At 36.6% G+C, this 19,561-nt stretch overlaps 3 protein-coding genes and 1 pseudogene across 5 annotated transcripts; 3 read left to right on the forward strand and 1 right to left on the reverse strand.

The window, feature by feature from the left end:
* Positions 1 to 1,634: 1,634 nt before the first annotated feature.
* Positions 1,635 to 3,126, reverse strand: LOC106415079 (annotated as a pseudogene).
* LOC106415077 (ABC transporter F family member 4) lies at positions 3,100 to 11,600 on the forward strand. 2 transcript variants are annotated; one of them, XM_048764634.1, is made up of 3 exons: positions 3,100 to 3,116; positions 8,744 to 8,824; positions 9,161 to 11,600. In XM_048764634.1, exon 3 carries the CDS (start codon positions 9,170 to 9,172, stop codon positions 11,324 to 11,326), a length of 2,157 nt encoding a protein of 718 aa, XP_048620591.1. In that variant the 5' UTR covers positions 3,100 to 3,116; positions 8,744 to 8,824; positions 9,161 to 9,169; the 3' UTR covers positions 11,327 to 11,600. The 2 variants fall into 2 exon arrangements, with proteins under 2 accessions (XP_048620591.1, XP_048620590.1); XM_048764633.1 differs by lacking the exon at positions 3,100 to 3,116 and having other exon boundaries at positions 8,627 to 8,824.
* A 792-nt stretch (positions 11,601 to 12,392) lies between these two features.
* On the forward strand, positions 12,393 to 13,439 carry LOC106415078 (histone H2A variant 1). 2 transcript variants are annotated; one of them, XM_013855693.3, is made up of 3 exons: positions 12,393 to 12,520; positions 12,636 to 12,783; positions 12,952 to 13,439. In XM_013855693.3, the coding sequence occupies exons 2-3, from the start codon at positions 12,670 to 12,672 to the stop codon at positions 13,246 to 13,248; spliced, it is 411 nt and encodes a 136-aa protein (XP_013711147.1). In that variant the 5' UTR covers positions 12,393 to 12,520; positions 12,636 to 12,669; the 3' UTR covers positions 13,249 to 13,439. The 2 variants fall into 2 exon arrangements, with proteins under 2 accessions (XP_013711147.1, XP_022564141.1); XM_022708420.2 differs by lacking the exon at positions 12,393 to 12,520 and having other exon boundaries at positions 12,527 to 12,783.
* Positions 13,440 to 16,845: 3,406 nt separating this feature from the next.
* LOC125591998 lies at positions 16,846 to 19,292 on the forward strand. The gene is made up of 9 exons (XM_048766963.1): positions 16,846 to 17,176; positions 17,270 to 17,536; positions 17,730 to 17,844; positions 17,917 to 18,041; positions 18,189 to 18,270; positions 18,369 to 18,480; positions 18,570 to 18,733; positions 18,802 to 18,922; positions 19,002 to 19,292. Exons 1-9 carry the CDS (start codon positions 16,846 to 16,848, stop codon positions 19,290 to 19,292), a joined length of 1,608 nt encoding a protein of 535 aa, XP_048622920.1.
* The last annotated feature ends 269 nt before the right edge of the window (positions 19,293 to 19,561 follow it).

Genomic DNA, 19,561 nt, shown 5'->3' on the forward strand with positions numbered 1-19,561 from the left:
CACGGGTGGACGTGTCTTCGCGGTATCACGTCATGCTCGAGACTTGCGAGCAATCTGAGTGACTGCGAGAGAGCGATCCGAGCCGAGTGACTGCGAGAGAGCGATCCGAGCCGAGTGACTGCGAGAGAGCGATCCGAGCCGAGTGACTGCGAGAGAGCGATCCGAGCCGAGTGACTGCGAGAGAGTGAGTCGAGTGACCGCGAGGGAGCGAGTCGAGTGACCGCAAGGGAGCGAGTCGAGTGACCGCAAGGGAGCGAGTCGAGTGACCGCGAGAGATCGAGCCAAGCGACTGCGCAGATCGAGGCGAGAGAATGCTCTACGCCGAGTGACGACAGAACGGTCGAGTGAGGACTCGTCGGTCGAGTGAGGATTCGTCGGTCGAGTGAGGACTCGTCGGTCGAGTGAGGACTCGTCGATCGAAGTGACGAGAGAACGGTCGAGTGAGGACTCGTCGGTCGAGTGAGGACTCGTCGGTCGAGTGAGGACTCGTCGGTCGAGTGAGGACTCGTCGGTCGAGTGAGGACTCGTCGGTCGAGTGAGGACTCGTCGATTGAGTGAGGACAGAACGGTCGAGTGAGGACTCGTAGGTCGAGTGACAACAGAACGGACTCCAGTTCAATCTTCCTCGAAGATACTTCCCCAGGCCCCACGGTGGGCGCCAACTGTTTGAACCGAGAACTGTCAACAAACTAGTGAATAAACGAGACGAGGACTCGTCAGTGGGGTTAGGAGAAGTCTTCATGCTGAGCTTGAACCGGATGGAGACGACTCGAAGAGAACGGTCAAGTGACGACTCTTCGGTCGAGTGACGACTCTTCGGTCGAGTGAAGACTCGTCGGTCGAGTGAGGACTCGTCGGTCGAGTGAGGACTCGTCGGTCGAGTGAGGACTCGTCGGTCGAAGTGACGACATAACAGTCGAGTGAGGACTCGTCGGTCAAGTGACGAGAGAACGATCTGCGCTTGAATGAACGAGACGAGGACTCGAAGAGATAAGAAAAAGGTGTTTAATGATTATAGCTGGACCCGGTGAAGGGTTGCCTACGTACCCCGAAAAGGGATCAAGCCAATCGTAGTTCTACAACAAAGAATTACAAGTGCTTAGGTGAAAGCATGTGGAGAGATGTTTCTCTCTCTAGAAGTATAGAGAGATGAATGAGAGACCAAAAGAGAGTCCAAGAGCCAAGAGTCCTCTCAAAGGAAGTTGACTCTTTATTTATAGAAAGGAGAGGTCTAGGGTTTCCTAGTGACCTCCCTTTTAAATGGACTGAGCCCATTATCTTATAAGCCTTGTTGGGGACAAAGTCCATGTCCAACAAGCAAGGAGAAGGCTGACGAGGGAGCAAAGCATGTTGATGTATCTGCGACTAATAAGGAACAGAAGAAGCAGAGATGAAAGAGAGAGCAGCTCTACAGACTATAGAGAGGGAGGCTTTGAAGGACGACCATGAGTGGATGGGATGTTGTGGGATTTTTAAGCTTCTCTACAAGCAAACTCTTGGGGCGTTATTATTTGTCAGATGAATAAACAGAAAACATACATGTTAGCTATATTTTGATTTATGGATTTATCTTTCCTCCAAATCTGAAGTTTATATCATCTGTGACATAGTACAAGCTTTACTACAACCCATCTTCATGTATTTTTACTCAACTCGACGATACACTTCTTTTGTTCATCCCATTGCCCGCATATCCATTCACATTTTTTCTCCACATGCTTGATCTTTTCCTCGTAACCATTAACAATCATTTTGTCTCTCCCTGTTTCTTTTCCGAGCTTTTTTATTACTATTGTCAGAATCTGTTGAAAAAACAAAGATCATTTAGCTGATTAGTATTTAAATTCTAAAGAAAGTAGTAGTAATTTAAAAAAAAAAATACAAGTCGTAAGAAATAAATGGGGAAAGGGTCCGATTTTGATTACTTTTATAGAAGTTTTTAAACTGTCCTGACTTGTTTGGTTGTCAACAAGTTCACCACTGGCAGTACCTTTGTTCCTCAACTTCTTTGTGTCTTTAAGGCTCCTCAGCAGATCATGTATTCCTTTGCTGCTGCTACTTTTTGGAACTATACTTTGAGTGTAGCTGAACTGAATGATTTGTAAGATTTCAAAGTAAGTATAAATGCCAATCTTGTGATATGAACGAAGAATATAAAAAAAAAAAAAAGGTTGTGCACCTCCCAGTTTCTTTGTTTGAAATAAATTCTTTTATGACTCATGTCATTATTTTCCCGGGGTTGTTGTTTCTGCTGCTGCTGTTGTGTTTCACCTACCTGGTGTAGTATCCTCTTTTCTTGGGCCAAGCTAACCATGCAACATCAAGAATTGCTTGCACTATAGTGCACCCAAAGACATGACAGATATATAATACTATTTCCATAGTTAACAGAAAAATTATCGTTTGATCATGTAAGGATAGAGGCTGATTCTTCTCTTTTTATTTATCTCAAGTACTATTGTTTATACATTAATGAGAAAACAAAAATGATATTATTGGTTATAAGGATTTACGTAATCAGGCTTGTCTGTTCTTTTCTGCGTTTCTTCTGCTTTATTCAGTTTTTCAAGATCATTCTGCAGTTTCTCTCGCAGATTCTTGAAGTATATGATACAGTTTCCAGCTTGGCCACTGTTATAATTAGAATGTCTTCTTTTAATGTAGGAGCTATACCTGTTTGACTGTCCAAAAAATTCATTATCTTGTTGTATAACTAGTGTTTCAGAAAAAGAAAAGAATGTTGTATAACTAATCTTTTTAGCTTAGTAAAAACATTACAAGTAATCATAATTTCGTTATATTTTTAGATGCTTACTCGGGTTTCTAGGTAACTCTTGTAGGTGTGTTGATAATCCCTCTCCAGCTTTTTCAGTCGCTTCTCGGCTTCGGAAACTGACATATGGACAACTGAGTCTGCGCAGGGTGACACCTTGTCGCGGTAATGTTCCCCTAAACCATCTTCGTTGTCGTTGCCTCCACCTCTAGTGCCAATAGAGTTAGATATATTGTTGATATCCTTGAGCAGAATAGAGGCTTCCATGCCAATGAAGTCAAGAATTTTCAAATTTTCTAGTATATTTTTGTTGAAAGCATTGCTCTCTCTCTCTCTCTCTCTCTCTCTCTGTTCTTATATGAAGAGAAAATCATATAGTTTGAATGAAGCAACCTATCACAATTGATTTATCCAAACTCGTGCACCCCACGCCAAGGAAGTCAATGGTTCCTCCCTGAAGAAACCTTCTACATATTCTTTTGTTTAATAATATTTTTAGGCATCTTTCTCTGCTCCCTAGCGGTAAGATGATGTCCTTCTAAAAAGATTTGGGCATAGAATACAAAGAAATATTTGGCATACTATTGAATTTCAATGCGATGATGAAAGGAGAAGAAGTCATAGGTTGACCAAAGCCACACCACTGAAGAGCTATGTTTGGTCAACATGGTTTTTTAATAGGGAGAATTGGAAAAAGAAGACACTTTCGAAGTTTGTTTGTCAAAATAAGACTTTGGTCGTTTTGGACTGGTTTTGCCCTTGTGTTGTGGAAAAAATAGTAAACTTAGGTAAAAAAATATAAAAAATGTAGAATCATTAGAAACCAAAGTATATATACTTTTATGTTTAAATTTAATTTTTAAAAATTGTGGAACTATGTTTTATTTAATATCAAAGCTATAACAGAATACTTATTCTAGCCATCTACGTAGTCTACAAATCGAATATAAAGTATTGTACATAGGTTTACCTTGGATAGAAAATATAAACTAAACTTTCTTCAATAGTTTACCTTAGCTAGATTTTTTGTCGTAATATTCTATCTTGATATCTTCAGTCTACCTACGGCTTTTTTACATGTTCTATCCTAAAGTCAGTGAAATACCTTTTCTTTTTTACAAGTCATACCTTGTTCTGCCTTTTACTATATAATAGCCTAAGGCAGAATGTAGTTTCCATTCTCTCTACATATTTCTGCCTTACGTATGATGTATATTTTTGCCAAATAAAGTAAAAAAGGAAACTTCCAAATTTCGTGATCATATCTTTCCTAAATATATCCTAACTAAATATTTCCTAAATATCTCCCCCCCCCCCCACGATTTTCTCCCTTTTCTCTTCACACGATCTCTATCTCCCTCGTTCCTTGTTCCTCTCTCTTCTTCATCGACAAAAATCTCTTCTATCAACCAACACAAGATGGTTCTAATCTACGTTAAATCTGGTGTATGGATGTCAAGTTTCAGTGACGAGTGGAGTTTCTTGGCAGACAAACAAAGGCGTGGTCGAATGGTGACATTAGAAACTACTACTTTACTGGAGGAACTCAAGATCATGGTGTGTGAAGATTATGGGGTCGACCCTAATTTGGTTAATGTCAAGTTCAGTTATGAGATGGTCAATCAAAGAGGAAATCCTCCCATTAGTATCAGTAATGATCGACAAGTGTGTAACTTTGTGGGCTACGCAAAGAAGGGTTCCTCTACAACCTTGTGTGTCACGTTCTCTGGTACTGGTACTGGTGTAAAGGAAAAGGAACGAGTCAATATCGATCTGAATAAGAAACCGTGTGATTCAAGTAATGTTGAGGAAGGTGAAGTTCCTGACATAAATCTGGGAGATTTTGCAGAACCATCAACAAAGTGTTGTGATAAAAGGAAGAATCATGTCGTTGAGGATGGCTCCGGTCATGCTGGTTCAAAGAGTGAAAAGTATGGCGATAGTGAAAAGGAAAGCCGAGCTGGGAACACAGATTTCGTGAAGAAAGATCAACTTTTCCGAAGTAAACGTGTCCTAAAGGCAACAATGGAAATTTGGGCGATGAAGAATAATTACGATTTCCTTGTTACCAAATCAACGAAAAAGTGGTGGTCTATACGATGTAAGGATAATACATGCAACTAGACTGTGCGTGCGGAATGTGTTGATGGGTCTACATATTTCATGATTAATAAGTGTGTGGGTATACACTCATGTGCTCCTTCAAAGAAAAACAACTTCGGAAAAACGGCGTCGGTAAGAACTATTGGAAAGCTGATACAACATCGATTTGATGATGCCAATGATGGCCCCAAAGCAAACGACATCATTCAGTTTATGAGGCTAGAACATAGCTGCGAAATTACTTATTGGCACGCTTGGAAAGCTCGTGAGTATGCAATTGCAGCTGTTAGAGGTATACCAGACGAAAGTTATGCAAAGATACCAAAATATTTGCATATGATTAAAGAAGCTAATCCTGGTACACACACTCACTATGAAACTAAGAAGGATGGTAGATTCATGTATCTATTTATGTCGTTTGGGCAATCAGTTAGAGGATTTCACAGTCATATGCGTAGGGTGATTGTTGTTGATGGAACTTTTCTGAAAAATAAATATAAAGGAGTTCTACTTGTTGCTACAGCTGTAGATGGTAACTCCAACTTGTATCCAATTGCATTTGGAGTTGCTGATTCAGAGAATGAAGAATGATGGGAATGAAGAAACGATTTGGCTTTGTTCTTACCCTAAATCGCCATTGGAGGAGCTTCAAGCTTTCGGCGGAGAAGATGAGAGAGGTTCGTTAATCTCTAGGGTAAATCGACTTTTGTTTCTACTTTTTTTATTGTTTTTCCTTTATTTTTACTTTCTGTTTTTACTTTCTGTTTTTACTGTTTGTTTTTTTGTTTTTTTAAAAGTGGTTAAATATATTTCGAAATATTAATATTAATTATATAAATCTTAACTATGCTAATTTGAGGGCAATATGGTATTTAAAAAATTATAAATCCTACTTACCTAAAGAATTTTCAAAAAGTCATATTCTGACAAATCGAAGTATAAAATGTCTTTATTTTCCAATTTTCTCTTTTTAATATAAGTCTCAAAGTTACAATTTATGGTTGTATCAGATACAACAAATAAATTAATTTGACTGTCTTAAGTTTATTTGATAGTATGGTTAATTGTTTGTAAGAACTTAGAACCCCTTGGGGTGGTTGGTAACATTGCATTCACAGCGGTGATTGTTCTGGAGTGACATTGTATTCACAGTGATCAAGATTCCTTTCAAAGATCCAGTTGGGAGATGAACTGAATATATTTGTAAAAATGAATCAATTGAACTAAAAGGTGGTATGTGGACTTTAATGATTATATGAAAGAGAGAAAAGTCAGCATGAGCAAAGCAGAATCAAATATTGCATCCTAATCCCAGAGGTGTTTTAAGTGTACTCTGGTGATATATATGGTTGGCTGTTAAGTTAGAATCTCTCTGTTCAGAGCCGATGAGGGGAAGAGGCAATGAAAAAAATGTTAGAATTTATTCGAGAATGATTTGGCTGCTTATATCTGGTAAAGAATGCATGTATGCCTCTTCTTTGTGAAGTAGTTTTATGCCTCGGCCTGAAATTTTTATTCAAGTCGAGTATATATTTCTTTTCTGCATCTTGTTTCTCACCTATGCACTCATATTTTTCTCGTAGACGGCTCATCTTTTCTCTGTATCCTTTTTCAGTTTCTCTTCTGTCTTCCAAAATGCTCTCTGTTCTAAGAGCTTGGCACAAGAAAAGATGATACTGCAGCTGAAAGCAGAAAACAAAGAGCAGTACGATGATGACCTAAGTCAAGAAACCATTGATTTCAAGAGAATTAACGAGGAAAAGTCTCTTATAGCTTATTATTGTCATAAATGAGCTTTTGGATATTAATGTGCCTAAAAAAACATACGTTAACCACTGTGAAAAACCAGATATCAGTACTTATAATACAAAATAGTAAATTATATACAGATGTTGAAACTCTTTTCTTCTCCATCTGTTTCGAACCATGTATGCTCTTCTTTAAATCTTCAATTATGGTTTCAGATTCGACTATGGATCTGAAATCTTGCGGCAAACCCAGAAACAATCTTGATTTTATCAACAATTTCTTCCTTAACTTCAGAGAACCCGAGATTCAAAACCATTTTCTCTGTCAATATGGCTGGATAGCTGTCATGTTCTTAAGTACATCAATCACATGCTGATGGACGAAGGAGATTTTGTGGAGACCAAGATCTCAGGTTTTGAATGGAGAATTATTATTGAAATAAGCTTTAGCCGAGTGGTCTTTCCAGTAGGCTGAGGACACATTCTTGCCAGAGTTCAATCCATAAGTTGCAAAAATCTAAAGATTTTTTATTTTTTATTAAAACGACGTTGTTTTGGCTTTGACATATTTAACGATTGACTAACGTTTGGTCAGTCAAAGTAGGTTTTTGTGTTACATCGTAAAGTTCAGGTATACAATTCAAATTAATATATAGTTTAGATACAATTTCACATTTATTTTTTATTTGGGTATGAAAAAACACAACCAAAATTGTTGGAGTTGAAATACGCATTTTCCCCCTAGATGCTCATGTCTAACTGATTCTGTAAACAAATAAAAAAAGTTATTAACCGGTTAAATTTTTGCCATGAATCAATTTCATTCAAACTTCTAAAATTATTTTGGTTAACATGTAAAATAAATGTTGCTGAATTATTATGGTAAATATAATTAATGAAATAATTAAGAATAATAGAAAAAATGAAAGATCAGAATGATTATATATATCGAAATTGTTTGTGATAGTTGTCAGATCTTTTCCTTGAACTTAATGATTCATTTTCTTCCGGGTTGTTGTGAGGCCATATTGTCCTCTTCATCTCCGCGAGAAGGTATGAAGTCTGTTAAACATGTGAAATTGATATAATACATCTTGACTCAAAGTTGTGAACCTTATTTATTGTTGTTGATTTCAGTGAATATAGTTTTAAATCGTGAAACTGAATGACTGAATGAACCTTGTTTGTTATGAATATGATTTGTTTATTTCCATGAACATAGTTTTGAATCCTGAAACTAAATGATTGAAATGAACCTTGTTTGTTGTGAATATGATTGTTGATTTCAGTTTTGAATATAATTGTTGATTTCAGTGAACACAATTTTGAATCGTGAAACTGAATGATTAAATTCATTGAATGTAGGTCATGGTGTTAGATGGATCACCCGTTCAAGCTTCAAGCGGTCCTCCAATTACATGATCCGCAATATGTCATCATGTGTTCAGGTATACCGATGAGAAGTATAAATCAAAATTGTATGTGATAGTTACCAATCTTTTTATTAAACCGAAAGATGTTATATTCATTTCAGCAGGTTGTTGTGAGGTTTTATCTTCCTTCAAGTATAAAACTTGTAAAACATGTGAAATTGATATAATATAACTTTGTGAACCTTGTTTGTCATGAGTATGATTGTTGATTTTAGTGAACAAGTTTTGAACCTTTGAAAATGAATGAAACTGAATAATCCATTTCAGCTTATGAGAACATATTATTACAAAATCTATATTTGAAAAGAAAAAGATATTTAATTGAAATCAATAAATATTGAAATCGTATCAAAAGATTGCAATTCTAGCTTGGTCTTAAATTAACAGTAGTATGTTTAGAACCGAAGAACTCGAGTTTTGAACCCAACGAAACCAGAGATTTTGACCTTTTAATATGTCGGTTCGGTTCGGTTCGGTTCAGTATTTTTCTTACAATTGAAATTTTGTGCTACAGGGTCCGGTTAAGGATTGTTTTATGTGAATTTGGGCCGAAGGGTTACGAAAACCCATTCTCTTCGATTTTACTTATAATTGTGATTCTTCTTCTTCGTCATCTTCGATACCACAAGATCAATCTTCAATTACTCCTGCGCCGCGTTCTCTCTCTCTCTCTCAAAAAAGAAAAAAAAAAAAACTCTCGATCGATTTCCTCCACACCGAGTTCCGTTAATTCCCATATTCAATCTTTCTGCTTTCGCATCTCTCAGGTTTGTCCCCAAATCTCAGCGAAAATTAATTTAAGATTGGTAGCTCTTAATTTTCTATTTCACAGCTCGTAGAAACCTTAACCTAGATTTTGTATAATCCTATAGAGATTTCGATTTTCTAGAGTTATGATATTAGGTAAACGAAACCCAGTAGTAATTGAATCCTTTTTCGATCTGGATTAAGTAGAAACCCTAATTTGAGGGCTATGTTCAGAATCAGCTCTAGGTTTTGCAAATTAGCTTGTTAGATAATAATATGATTGATAGATAGGTTTGTAACTAAAGCTAAGAAAAATAAAAGTCCAATTTTTTACAAGATTTTTTTAATTACTGCAGAGGCTTGAGATGGGTAAGAAGAAGTCAGACGAGAGTGCCCCTCCCACGAAGGGGAAGCCAAGTGGGAAAGATTCATCTAAAGAACCCAAAAAGGAGAAGCTTTCAGTCTCTGCGATGCTTGCAAGCATGGATCAGAAAGAGGATAAACCCAAGAAAGGTTCTTCTTCATCATCCAGAGCCAGGCCTGCTCCTAAGAAGGATTCTCCCTACGGTGACATGGACCTTCCTTCTTCTGACGATGAAGACGAAGGAGATTCTGATGAGGAGCAGAGACAGGCGGAAGCGAGGAGGAAGCTGAAGAGCGAACAGAGGCATCTCGATATCTCCGTGACTGATAAGGAGCAGAAGAAGCGAGAGATGAAAGAGAGAGCGGCTCTTCAGGCTATTGAGCTTGCGAAGAGGGAGGCTTTGAGGGATGACCATGATGCCTTCACTGTTGTTATTGGAAGCAAGACGTCTGTGCTTGAAGGGGAAGACACGGCTGATGCGAATGTCAAGGATATCACGATTGAGTCTTTTTCAGTCTCTGCTAGGGGTAAGGAGCTTTTGAAGAATGCTTCTGTTAAGATATCGCATGGGAAGAGGTATGGACTGGTTGGGCCTAATGGAATGGGGAAGTCTACTTTGTTGAAGCTTTTAGCGTGGAGGAAGATTCCAGTTCCGAAGAATATCGATGTTCTTCTCGTTGAGCAAGAGGTGGTTGGTGATGACAAGAGCGCTTTGCTAGCAGTTGTTTCCGCCAATGAGGAGTTGGTTAAGCTACGGGAAGAAGCTGCAGCTCTTCAGAATTCGTCTTGTGAAGGTGACGATGAAGATGATTCTGGAGAAAAGCTTGCTGAGTTGTATGAGAGGCTACAGATCTTAGGGTCAGATGCGGCTGAATCACAGGCGTCTAAGATTCTCGCTGGGTTGGGTTTCACAAAAGACATGCAAGTGCGTCCGACCAAGTCATTCAGTGGTGGGTGGAGGATGAGAATATCGTTAGCTAGAGCTCTCTTTGTGCAGCCTACTCTTCTGTTGTTAGATGAACCTACAAACCATCTTGACCTGAGAGCTGTTCTCTGGCTAGAGGAGTATCTATGCCGCTGGAAGAAGACGTTGGTTGTTGTTTCCCACGACCGGGACTTCCTCAACACTGTCTGCACGGATATAATTCACTTGCATGACCAGAATCTCCACTTCTACCGTGGTAACTTCGATGGTTTCGAAACTGGATATGAGCAGAGACGCAAGGAGATGAACAAGAAGTTTGAGATTTACGATAAACAGGTGAAAGCAGCTAAGAGATCTGGAAACCGTGCTCAACAGGAGAAGGTCAAGGACAAGGCCAAGTTTACCGCAGCGAAAGAAGCATCCAAGAGCAAGGGAAAAGGTAAGGCGGTGGATGAGGATGGTCCAGCACCTGAAGCTCCGAGAAAGTGGAGAGATTATAGCGTTGAGTTTCATTTTCCAGAACCCACCGAGCTCACTCCTCCTCTTCTGCAGTTGATTGAGGTTAGCTTCTGCTACCCGAATAGACCAGACTTCAGGCTCTCGGATGTTGATGTGGGTATCGATATGGGTACAAGGGTTGCTATAGTTGGGCCTAATGGAGCTGGAAAGTCCACTCTTTTGAACCTTCTCGCTGGAGATTTAGTTCCAAGCGAAGGTGAAGTGAGGAGAAGCCAGAAGCTGAGGATTGGGAGATATTCTCAGCACTTTGTTGACCTGTTAACAATGGGGGAAACACCGGTTCAGTATCTTCTCCGCCTTCATCCTGACCAAGAGGGATTCAGCAAACAAGAAGCGGTGCGTGCTAAGCTAGGAAAGTTTGGGCTACCAAGTCACAACCACTTGACTCCGATTGCGAAACTGTCTGGTGGACAAAAAGCTAGAGTTGTGTTCACTTCGATCTCCATGTCGAAGCCACACATTTTGCTTCTCGACGAGCCTACGAATCACTTAGACATGCAGAGCATAGATGCGTTGGCTGATGCGCTAGAGGAGTTCAGTGGAGGAGTTGTGCTGGTGAGTCACGACTCTAGGCTCATATCACGTGTCTGTGAGGATGATGAGAAGAGTCAGATTTGGGTTGTGGAAGACGGAACTGTGTCTTTCTTCGATGGCACGTTTGAAGAGTACAAGGAAGATCTCCAAAGAGAGATCAGAGCAGAGGTTGATGAGTGATGATGGTCTTGTTTGTGTTGTTTGCTTCTAAAGGTAAAACTGAAAAGCTCCTTTTATATTCATAGACTTGGAAAGTTTTGGACTACAGTTTATTCTTAGACATTGTGTGTGTTTTTCTATCATATATATGCTAATGGCATGCAACCATATACGTTTTCCCCATGTTACATAGCCAAGTGTAGTATTATGTTTTTTGGGGGAAGCAAGGAGAAGATGTCTTTCGTTTTTAATTTCATGAGTGTGTTTCATTGAGCATAATAAACGAGTTCCCTTAGTTTTGTTGTCTAAAAGTTAATATCTTCTCTTAATAGCCTCTATTCGTTCATTGTTCACACTTCACAGTCATTGTTCTCTACAGAAATCAATAAGCGTAATCTGTTAAGTGTTTGAGTTTGTCTGTTGTTGATGGTGGGAAACTAGATGGTCAGAGTCAACTAGATTAAAATGTACCAAGATTTTATTCATACGTTTTGAAGTAAAAATAGATGGTCTTCGTAATTTAACAATTTTAAAATGTGTAGTCTCATTAGTAATTCAAGTTGTAACCTGAAGATATCATCAAAGCTGATTAACATATTGGTAAGATATCCAATTTGGATTTATATGTATTGGAGTCAAATATATTGGTCCTTCTAACAACTTATTCATCATGAAGCAACATCACAGAGTTTTATCTACATGAATCTTTTAAAACTTACTCTTACCATACTGAATTACAGAATCTAACATTCTTAATATATATATAAGTAGTTACATAACTCCATCTTTCTTCAAGATATAATTTTCAATACAAAATGCACATGCAGATGAGAGAGTGAAGACTAAAAGCCAACAAAAACATATATTCCGTACCGTTGCTGCTGATTATATCATGTGTTCATCATGGTTTCTGCTTCTTGGTAGCTATTTAACATTGGAATTTTTTGGATAATTTTAAATTATAAAGCGCATTAGAAAGTTTGCTAAGAAATAGAGGGTATAATAGCAAACTGTGAAAAACTTCTACAAAAAAAAAAAAAAAAAAGGCTCCAACCAAAAACTTTAACCGCCATGTCAAAAAATTTCCCTCCCAGAAACTTTAAAATATTTTAAAAACTCCCACCAAACTTCCAATTTTAAAACTCTCATCCCATTCACTTCTACCAGATTTCGTTTATTACTCTCTCTCCGTCTCTCCATCTCATCGTCTCTCAGGTACTCTTTATCTCTCTCATCGACCAAACTCTTGAGATCTCTTGCTCTTCGGTGTAGTCTTCTTAAATATTTTCGAACTCTATAGATCTGGCACATCATCTTGTTTTGGTTTTAGATCTAGAAGTGAGCAGTATCAATTGCGAGCGAACATGGCAGGCAAGGGAGGTAAAGGTCTCATCGCTACAAAGACGATGGCTGGTAACAAGGACAAAGACAAGGACAAGAAGAAACCCATCACTCGCTCTGCTCGTGCTGGTATCCAGGTTGACTTTTTATTGATGGGTCAACTGTAAAAGGACTTGTGATTCTAAAGTCAGAAGCTTTTTTCTCATTTGCTCTCTCATCTTATGTGACTTCCTTTTATGTATGTTATGTATAGATCGGTCTTGTAATGTATGAAACCTTTTTTCTTTTTTTTTTTATTGTTTAAGTTTCCGGTGGGTCGTATCCATAGGCAACTCAAGACGAGAGTTTCAGCGCACGGAAGGGTCGGTGCCACTGCTGCTGTTTACACGGCTTCGATCCTGGAGTACCTGACCGCGGAGGTTCTTGAGTTGGCTGGAAACGCGAGCAAAGATCTGAAAGTGAAGAGGATCACTCCAAGGCATTTGCAGCTGGCTATCAGAGGAGATGAGGAGCTTGACACCCTCATCAAAGGGACTATTGCTGGAGGAGGTGTGATTCCTCACATCCACAAGTCTCTCATCAACAAGGCCATCAAGGAGTGAGGTTGTGTGGTCTGCTAGTTAGTAGCTTATGGTGTTAATGTTTGTGTTTGTTTAGTCTTGGACTGCTTTTCTTTCTCCTAGTTTCTCTGTCAGTGTGTTGCGCTCTTTTGAACATCATCAGGTGTACGTACATTAGTGTAATCTGAACTCTTAGGCTTCTCGTTTGAGCAAATGTTGTCTTTGCTGCTAAACGACCGATGAGATAACTCAATTTGAGAATTGATTGTTAGTCTAGGCGCTTAGATTTAAGATACAACTAATTAGCCATGCATATAGGCCCATATAAACCAACCACAATCCATCAAAACTATAAGTAATAAAGATGTTATAGGCCCATATAAAATTGCTGGTTCAGCTTCAAGATATATATAGTGTGTATCAGATACCTTCGTCATTGTCTAATTACTGTATAGAGGGAGACAGCAACCTCTTACACAAGCTTACGTTTTCACATTTACATAATGTATCTCAATTCAGAATGGTGGACGATTAAAAGGTGTACTTTTATGTTAAACATTCTGTTAACTAATGAAAACCTTTTTTTTTAAAACGTGTATACATACATTTAACGTTGTGTCAATGAATTTTTCGGAGTCAAATTGAAGATTTGATGTTAATATTCTAGTTTTTGGAGATCATGAAGATTGACCCACATCCAGGGGCGGCCCTGAGGGGAACCAGATGAAACGATCGCCTAGGAACCCCTTTTTTAAAAACAAATTCAGCAAAAAAATTATTAACAAATAGACTTCCAATTTTTTAATTTATTATAATTGGATCTCCAATTTTTTTATCTCTTTACAAATAATTTTTTATCTCTAAAATCCCTCAAATATAAGGACCGCCCACATCGATATTGTGGAAACATGAATATCAAGAAATCTAACTATACTAAAAGGCAAATACTAAGCCTTCTGAGATGGTCCACGTAGGACTGGAAATTCATCCAGTAAAAAATAAGCGTTCAGCCATGTCAGCAACGACTTGGTTCAAGTTGGGCTTCAGGTGTATTTTTCGACCCACTAAGTTCGGGCTTTTGTTTATTTTGGCCCACCTGTATTGTGTTGTTACGGAGACGCAGAGACGGTGTAACCCAACTCCTTCTTCCCCTACCTTTCGACTTCCACCTCTTCCTTTCCCCTCCTCTGCAAATCCGTTTAGATGATTACTTCATCACTAATTGATCTAATCAAGACTTTTTTTCAACTCTTTCAATGGCTTCTTTTCACTTTCCTTTCAATTTTCTATTTATAGATCTCTTTTCTTATCTTACTAGGATAAGACCCGCGCCTTGCGCGGAATTAAGTTATTATTTTTATTATATTTTGGAGAATGAAACAATAGTTTGGTTTCATTTGGATTAGGGGTGTTCAATCCAGATATCGGGTTGGTTTCGATTCGGTTCGTTTTTTTTTTCCGTATTTTAGTTAGTAAAATATAACTACTATTCTAAATCCATATTTACTTTGACTTTAGTCTTTCACGTACTTTTGAAAGATTTCAACTGGACAACTAAATTGATTAGCCAATCTTGTTGCTTTAAATCATTAGTATATATATATATATATATTATTTAGTTTGAATATTTATTAAATAAAAATTCATATGCGTTATATTTTATGATCATTTGTAACTTATTATAACAAAAAAAAATAATCTATTGATCACAAAATTTTCAGAGTGAGAATCTTCAAATTTTTAATAATATATAGACGTTTTGAAAAATTCAAAATATAACATATAAGAAAAAATATAAATGTTTTTATTATATATTTAATGTGATTTTTTAATATCTTTTAATAATATAAAATTAAAAAAAGAACTAAGATACCAAAATTGTTATCAAATATTTATTATTCATAATAATTAATTTTCATATATACGTTAATCATATTAGGTAATTTCGTAGCTTCTAATTAAGGAAAGTGCAAAAACAATATTTGGTAGATTATTTATCAATTTGAATATTCGATAGTTAGTTTAATAAAAAATATAATGTAAGTCAAGATGGACCAACCTATTTTTTTTAAGAATAGTATATTTTATATAGTCATTTATTAAATGAGAATTTATAATCATACACTTCTATGATCATTCATATCGTTTTATAACTGAATATTTAAATCATCGATAACAAAATTTTCAATGTGAAATCTTTAATAAGTTTATAATTTATAAATGTTTTTGAAAATTCATTGAAAGTTTTAATATTAAAATATTTATGTAATCTTATGGTATATAGTTTAATCTATATATATATATATGTTTTATTATTAAATGATATTTTTTACTCATATGGTTTTAAAATCATGTGTATCTTCTTATAATATTAAATAAAAGTTCATATTAATACAATTTTATGATCATTTGTAACTTATTATGACAAAAAAATAATCTATTGATCACAAAATTTTAAGAGTGGTGATCTTCAAATTTCTAATAATTTATAGACGTTTGAAAAATTCAAAATATAACATATAAAAAAATATAAATGTTTTTTATTATATATTTAATGTGATTTTTAATATCTTTTAATAATATAAAAATTTTAAAAAGAACTAAGATACAAAAATTGTTATCAAATATTTATTATTCATAATAATTAATTTTCACATATATGTTAATCATATTAGGTAATTTCGTAGCTTTTATTTAAGGAAAGTGCAAAACATTTTTTGGTACGTTATTTATCAATTCGATAGTTAGTTTAATAAAAAGTGTAATATAAGTTAAGATGGACCAACCTATTTTTCTAAGAATAGTATATTTTATATAGTTATTTATTAAATAAGAATTTATAATCATACGGTTCTATGATCATTCATATCATTTTATAACAAAATATTTAAATCATCGATAACAAAATTTTCAATTTGAAATCTTTAATAAGTTTATAATTTATAAATGTTCTTGAAAATTCATTGAAACTTTTAATATTAAAATATTTATGTAATCCTATGGTATATAGTGTTTAATCTATATATATATATTTATTTTATTATTAAATGATATTTTTTACTCATATGGTTTTAAAATCATGTGTATCTTCTTATAATAAAAATGTTAAACTATTGATCATTAATTTTTAACATAATAATTTTAATAGTTTTAGTCATTTATTGTCGTTTTTAAAAATTCAAAATATAACATATACGAAAAAATCTAAATTTTACTTTTATAGCTAATTTGATTGTTTAATTTATTTTAATAATATAAAATTAAACAGAAAATGATGGAAGAGATATAAATTGTTATCAAATCTTTATTATTAAAATCATTAATTGTCATATATATATTAGTCATTTATGGTAATTCCGTAGGTTTGATTTAAGGAAAGAAAATAACATATCATATCATTATATCATATAGTTTGACCAACTTATGTATCTAACAACATATAAAAATCGAATGTGGACCTACTTATTTTTCAATTGAATGTAATTGACTACCTAATTGAGTGCCACCTATGCATTGGAGCCTATTTTAATTAATACAAAATTGAGGTTACATCTTTTCAAATGTTCCTCAATTAATATATAGGGGATGTCTCCATCGAAATTATTCTCTCAGAAAAAAAAAACTCAAGACACTCAACCGATGGAACCCACCGGCAACTCCCCCGACTCCAGTGACCGCAAGACCGGCAAGAAGATCGTCGCCTCCTCTGCTACTGTGAAACCAAATGGGAAGTCCATCTCTTCCTCCGCGATTGCGAAGACTGATGTTTCATCTCCTGTTCCGGTGAAACCAAACGTTGCTACCGATCTCTCCTCCGTGCATGCAGACCAAGTCATGTTATTCCGAGATGTCTCATTCGGCCCACGCGAAGCGGAGTTGAGGTTTCGTCTGATTCACTTCTGGGAGGCTCGAAATCCACTCACGAAAACACTCATCGGACAAGAGATGCTTCTTATCGATGAAGAGGTCAGTCTCAATTTTTATTTTATTTTTTTCTATAGGTTTAATACTGCTCGATTGAGATGGTATCTATATTAATCGATGCTTTGATATTATCTATTAGGGACTGCTATTCAAGGTTTTGTTCCAGCCGGACGGGTCGGGACCTTTGATCTGACAGATGGGGTCGTGTATAAGCTGAACAACTTCTTCGGGTCCAGAAGCAAAGTTCAATATCGAGTTGCTGATCATATCGCCACCGTCTCATTCACCTGGAATTCTGATTTAGCGGTTCTTGATAACCCTCCGGTCCCATTTCCAGAGGATAGGTTCAGGTTCCACGGCTATGAGGAGTTTAGGGCCAACTGCGACTCTAAGGGTGACCTTTATGGTAAGTCTGTTGGATTACTGATGATTTTTTGCTTAAATCTTTAGATATATTTGATCACCTCAAACGAGTATTAGTCCATTGAGTTTTGTTCGTTAATTAGAGTAATTGAAATATTTGAACAACTGATGAGCACTTTATAGTTACGTTTGATTTAGAAGTTTGATGTATGCGGATTTCTTTGATTTTATAACAGATTATGTTGGCCATATGAAGCTGGTGAATGGGCAGACTATCTCTGACCATATTGTTCTTGACGAGGTTGACATCTCAGAGAAGTGGCATATATGTGTTCATGTTCAGACACATGAGTAAGTTTGTCCATTTGTTAGATGTTTTCATTGTGAGTTGTCCTTAATATGTGATTGTTTCATTTTATGTAGTGGACCAGTGATGAAGCTCTACATATGGGACAAGGCTGCATCCGACTTCTGCCAGAAATTCAAATCTTATGGAGGCACCCCAATCGTTCTGTTAGTCACCACTGTGAACCCCAAACACCTTGGAGGTTAGAATATCACTTATAAAACATCATGCTCACATCCATAACTTAGCTGTCGTATCACAAATTTAACTGTATTAGGTCTTTTTATTTTTATTAGCTGAGACAGAAATTATATTACAGATAGTCATCTTTATTCATACTTTTTAGCAGGAACACTCGCTCTCACTACAATGTCATCATCTCGAGTGTTCATGGATGCTGATGTCCAGCCTAGCAAAGATTACCTTGAATGGTATTCATTTGAGAGCTCAGTTATTTTCATGCAAATTTTGCTTTGTCATTTTACACGATTTCATTTCTAACATAATTTTGGCTTCCGTTTTCCCTCAGGTTGAGCTCTAACTCAGACATTGCTAATAGGGTTGCTGCTGAGGTCGTTACCAAGCCTGAGACAGTGACTCTAGGGGAGATATTCTCTTACATCAAGCAGGAAGGTTCTAAGGTATATAAGAGTTGTTCTGTTTTTTTTTTTAAACATTCATTTCCATGCTCCTGATTATTGATGAAGATTGTTTTTTTTATACCATGAAGGTTGCTTGGTTTGAATGCACAGCAACTATCGATGATGTTGTCCAGGGTTCTGCCTGGTATTACATTTCTTGCGGAGGATGTAATAGTAAGGCAGTAAAAGGGCCTACCTCTCTGACTTGTAACAGCAAGAAGTGTGGGAAAAGGGAAGTTACCGGCGTTGCTCAGTAAGTGTTGTATACAAATTTTCTTTTTCGTTTTGTCAGTACTAATAGTTAATCTTCTTTCATTGCAGGTACCTCACAAAGATCTCTGTTTATGATGAGAGTGAGCAAGCAGTTTTTGTTGTACTTGGTGATGCTGGCAAAGAGTTGACCGGGAAGCATGCGTCAGCATTAGTTGTCAGTTACTTTGAGGTAATTTCATACCTGACTATTCATAGCGTGATATTATTTGAAGTAATACCTATTTGATTTTGATTTTTTTTAACGTTAGTCCAATGCTGGTGTGGATGCTGACCATTGCGTGCCGGTGCCGCAAGCTCTACTTGATGCAATAGGGCAGAAGCGCAGATTCGTTGTGAAGGTTTCCGACCATAACTTGACAGGCAAGACTCAAACCCTGACTGTCACCAAGATACTCCCGCCAGAAGCTCCACAGCCCATAGAACACTTGGAAGAAAAGGCTAATCCTTCAAGAGGCTTCGAAGATGCTGCGGGTGATATGGTTAGGAAAGCATCTGAGCGTCTTGAGTCCGGAGAAGCCAAGCGCCCCAAGAGTGGCTAAATCAGCTTCAGACTATTTTCTCATGCAGTGATCGTTATTGCTGCGTTTAATTTCTATTTTTATGTTTACCTAAAGACTATGCTTTCTTTCGTTTCAATTATCAGACTTTGGTTCATTAGTGACTACTCCACTCACTTCATGCATGTTGAGTGGTCGTATTATTTATTTCATGTTTGAGTGAAGACTTTGTTTTTTCTTTGTTTAAAATTTTGCTTTTGTTAGATATTTGCATTCAGTTTGATAATGACTTGAGTTGTTGGCATCATTGG

This window comes from Brassica napus, chromosome C8 (genome assembly GCF_020379485.1).
Source record: "Brassica napus cultivar Da-Ae chromosome C8, Da-Ae, whole genome shotgun sequence".
Classification (NCBI taxonomy): Eukaryota; Viridiplantae; Streptophyta; class Magnoliopsida; order Brassicales; family Brassicaceae; genus Brassica; species Brassica napus.

Excerpts from the sequence above, each read along its gene's own strand:
- LOC106415077 (XM_048764634.1), top strand. The coding sequence starts at position 9,170 with ATGGGTAAGAAGAAGTCAGACGAGAGTGCCCCTCCCACGAAGGGGAAG.
- LOC106415078 (XM_013855693.3), top strand. The coding sequence starts at position 12,670 with ATGGCAGGCAAGGGAGGTAAAGGTCTCATCGCTACAAAGACGATGGCT. Across the intron at positions 12,784-12,951 it reads CTGCTCGTGCTGGTATCCAG|TTTCCGGTGGGTCGTATCCA; the intron begins GTTGACTTTTTA and ends TTATTGTTTAAG.
- LOC125591998 (XM_048766963.1), top strand. The coding sequence starts at position 16,846 with ATGGAACCCACCGGCAACTCCCCCGACTCCAGTGACCGCAAGACCGGC. Across the intron at positions 17,845-17,916 it reads GTTCATGTTCAGACACATGA|TGGACCAGTGATGAAGCTCT; the intron begins GTAAGTTTGTCC and ends CATTTTATGTAG. Across the intron at positions 18,271-18,368 it reads AGCAAAGATTACCTTGAATG|GTTGAGCTCTAACTCAGACA; the intron begins GTATTCATTTGA and ends GTTTTCCCTCAG.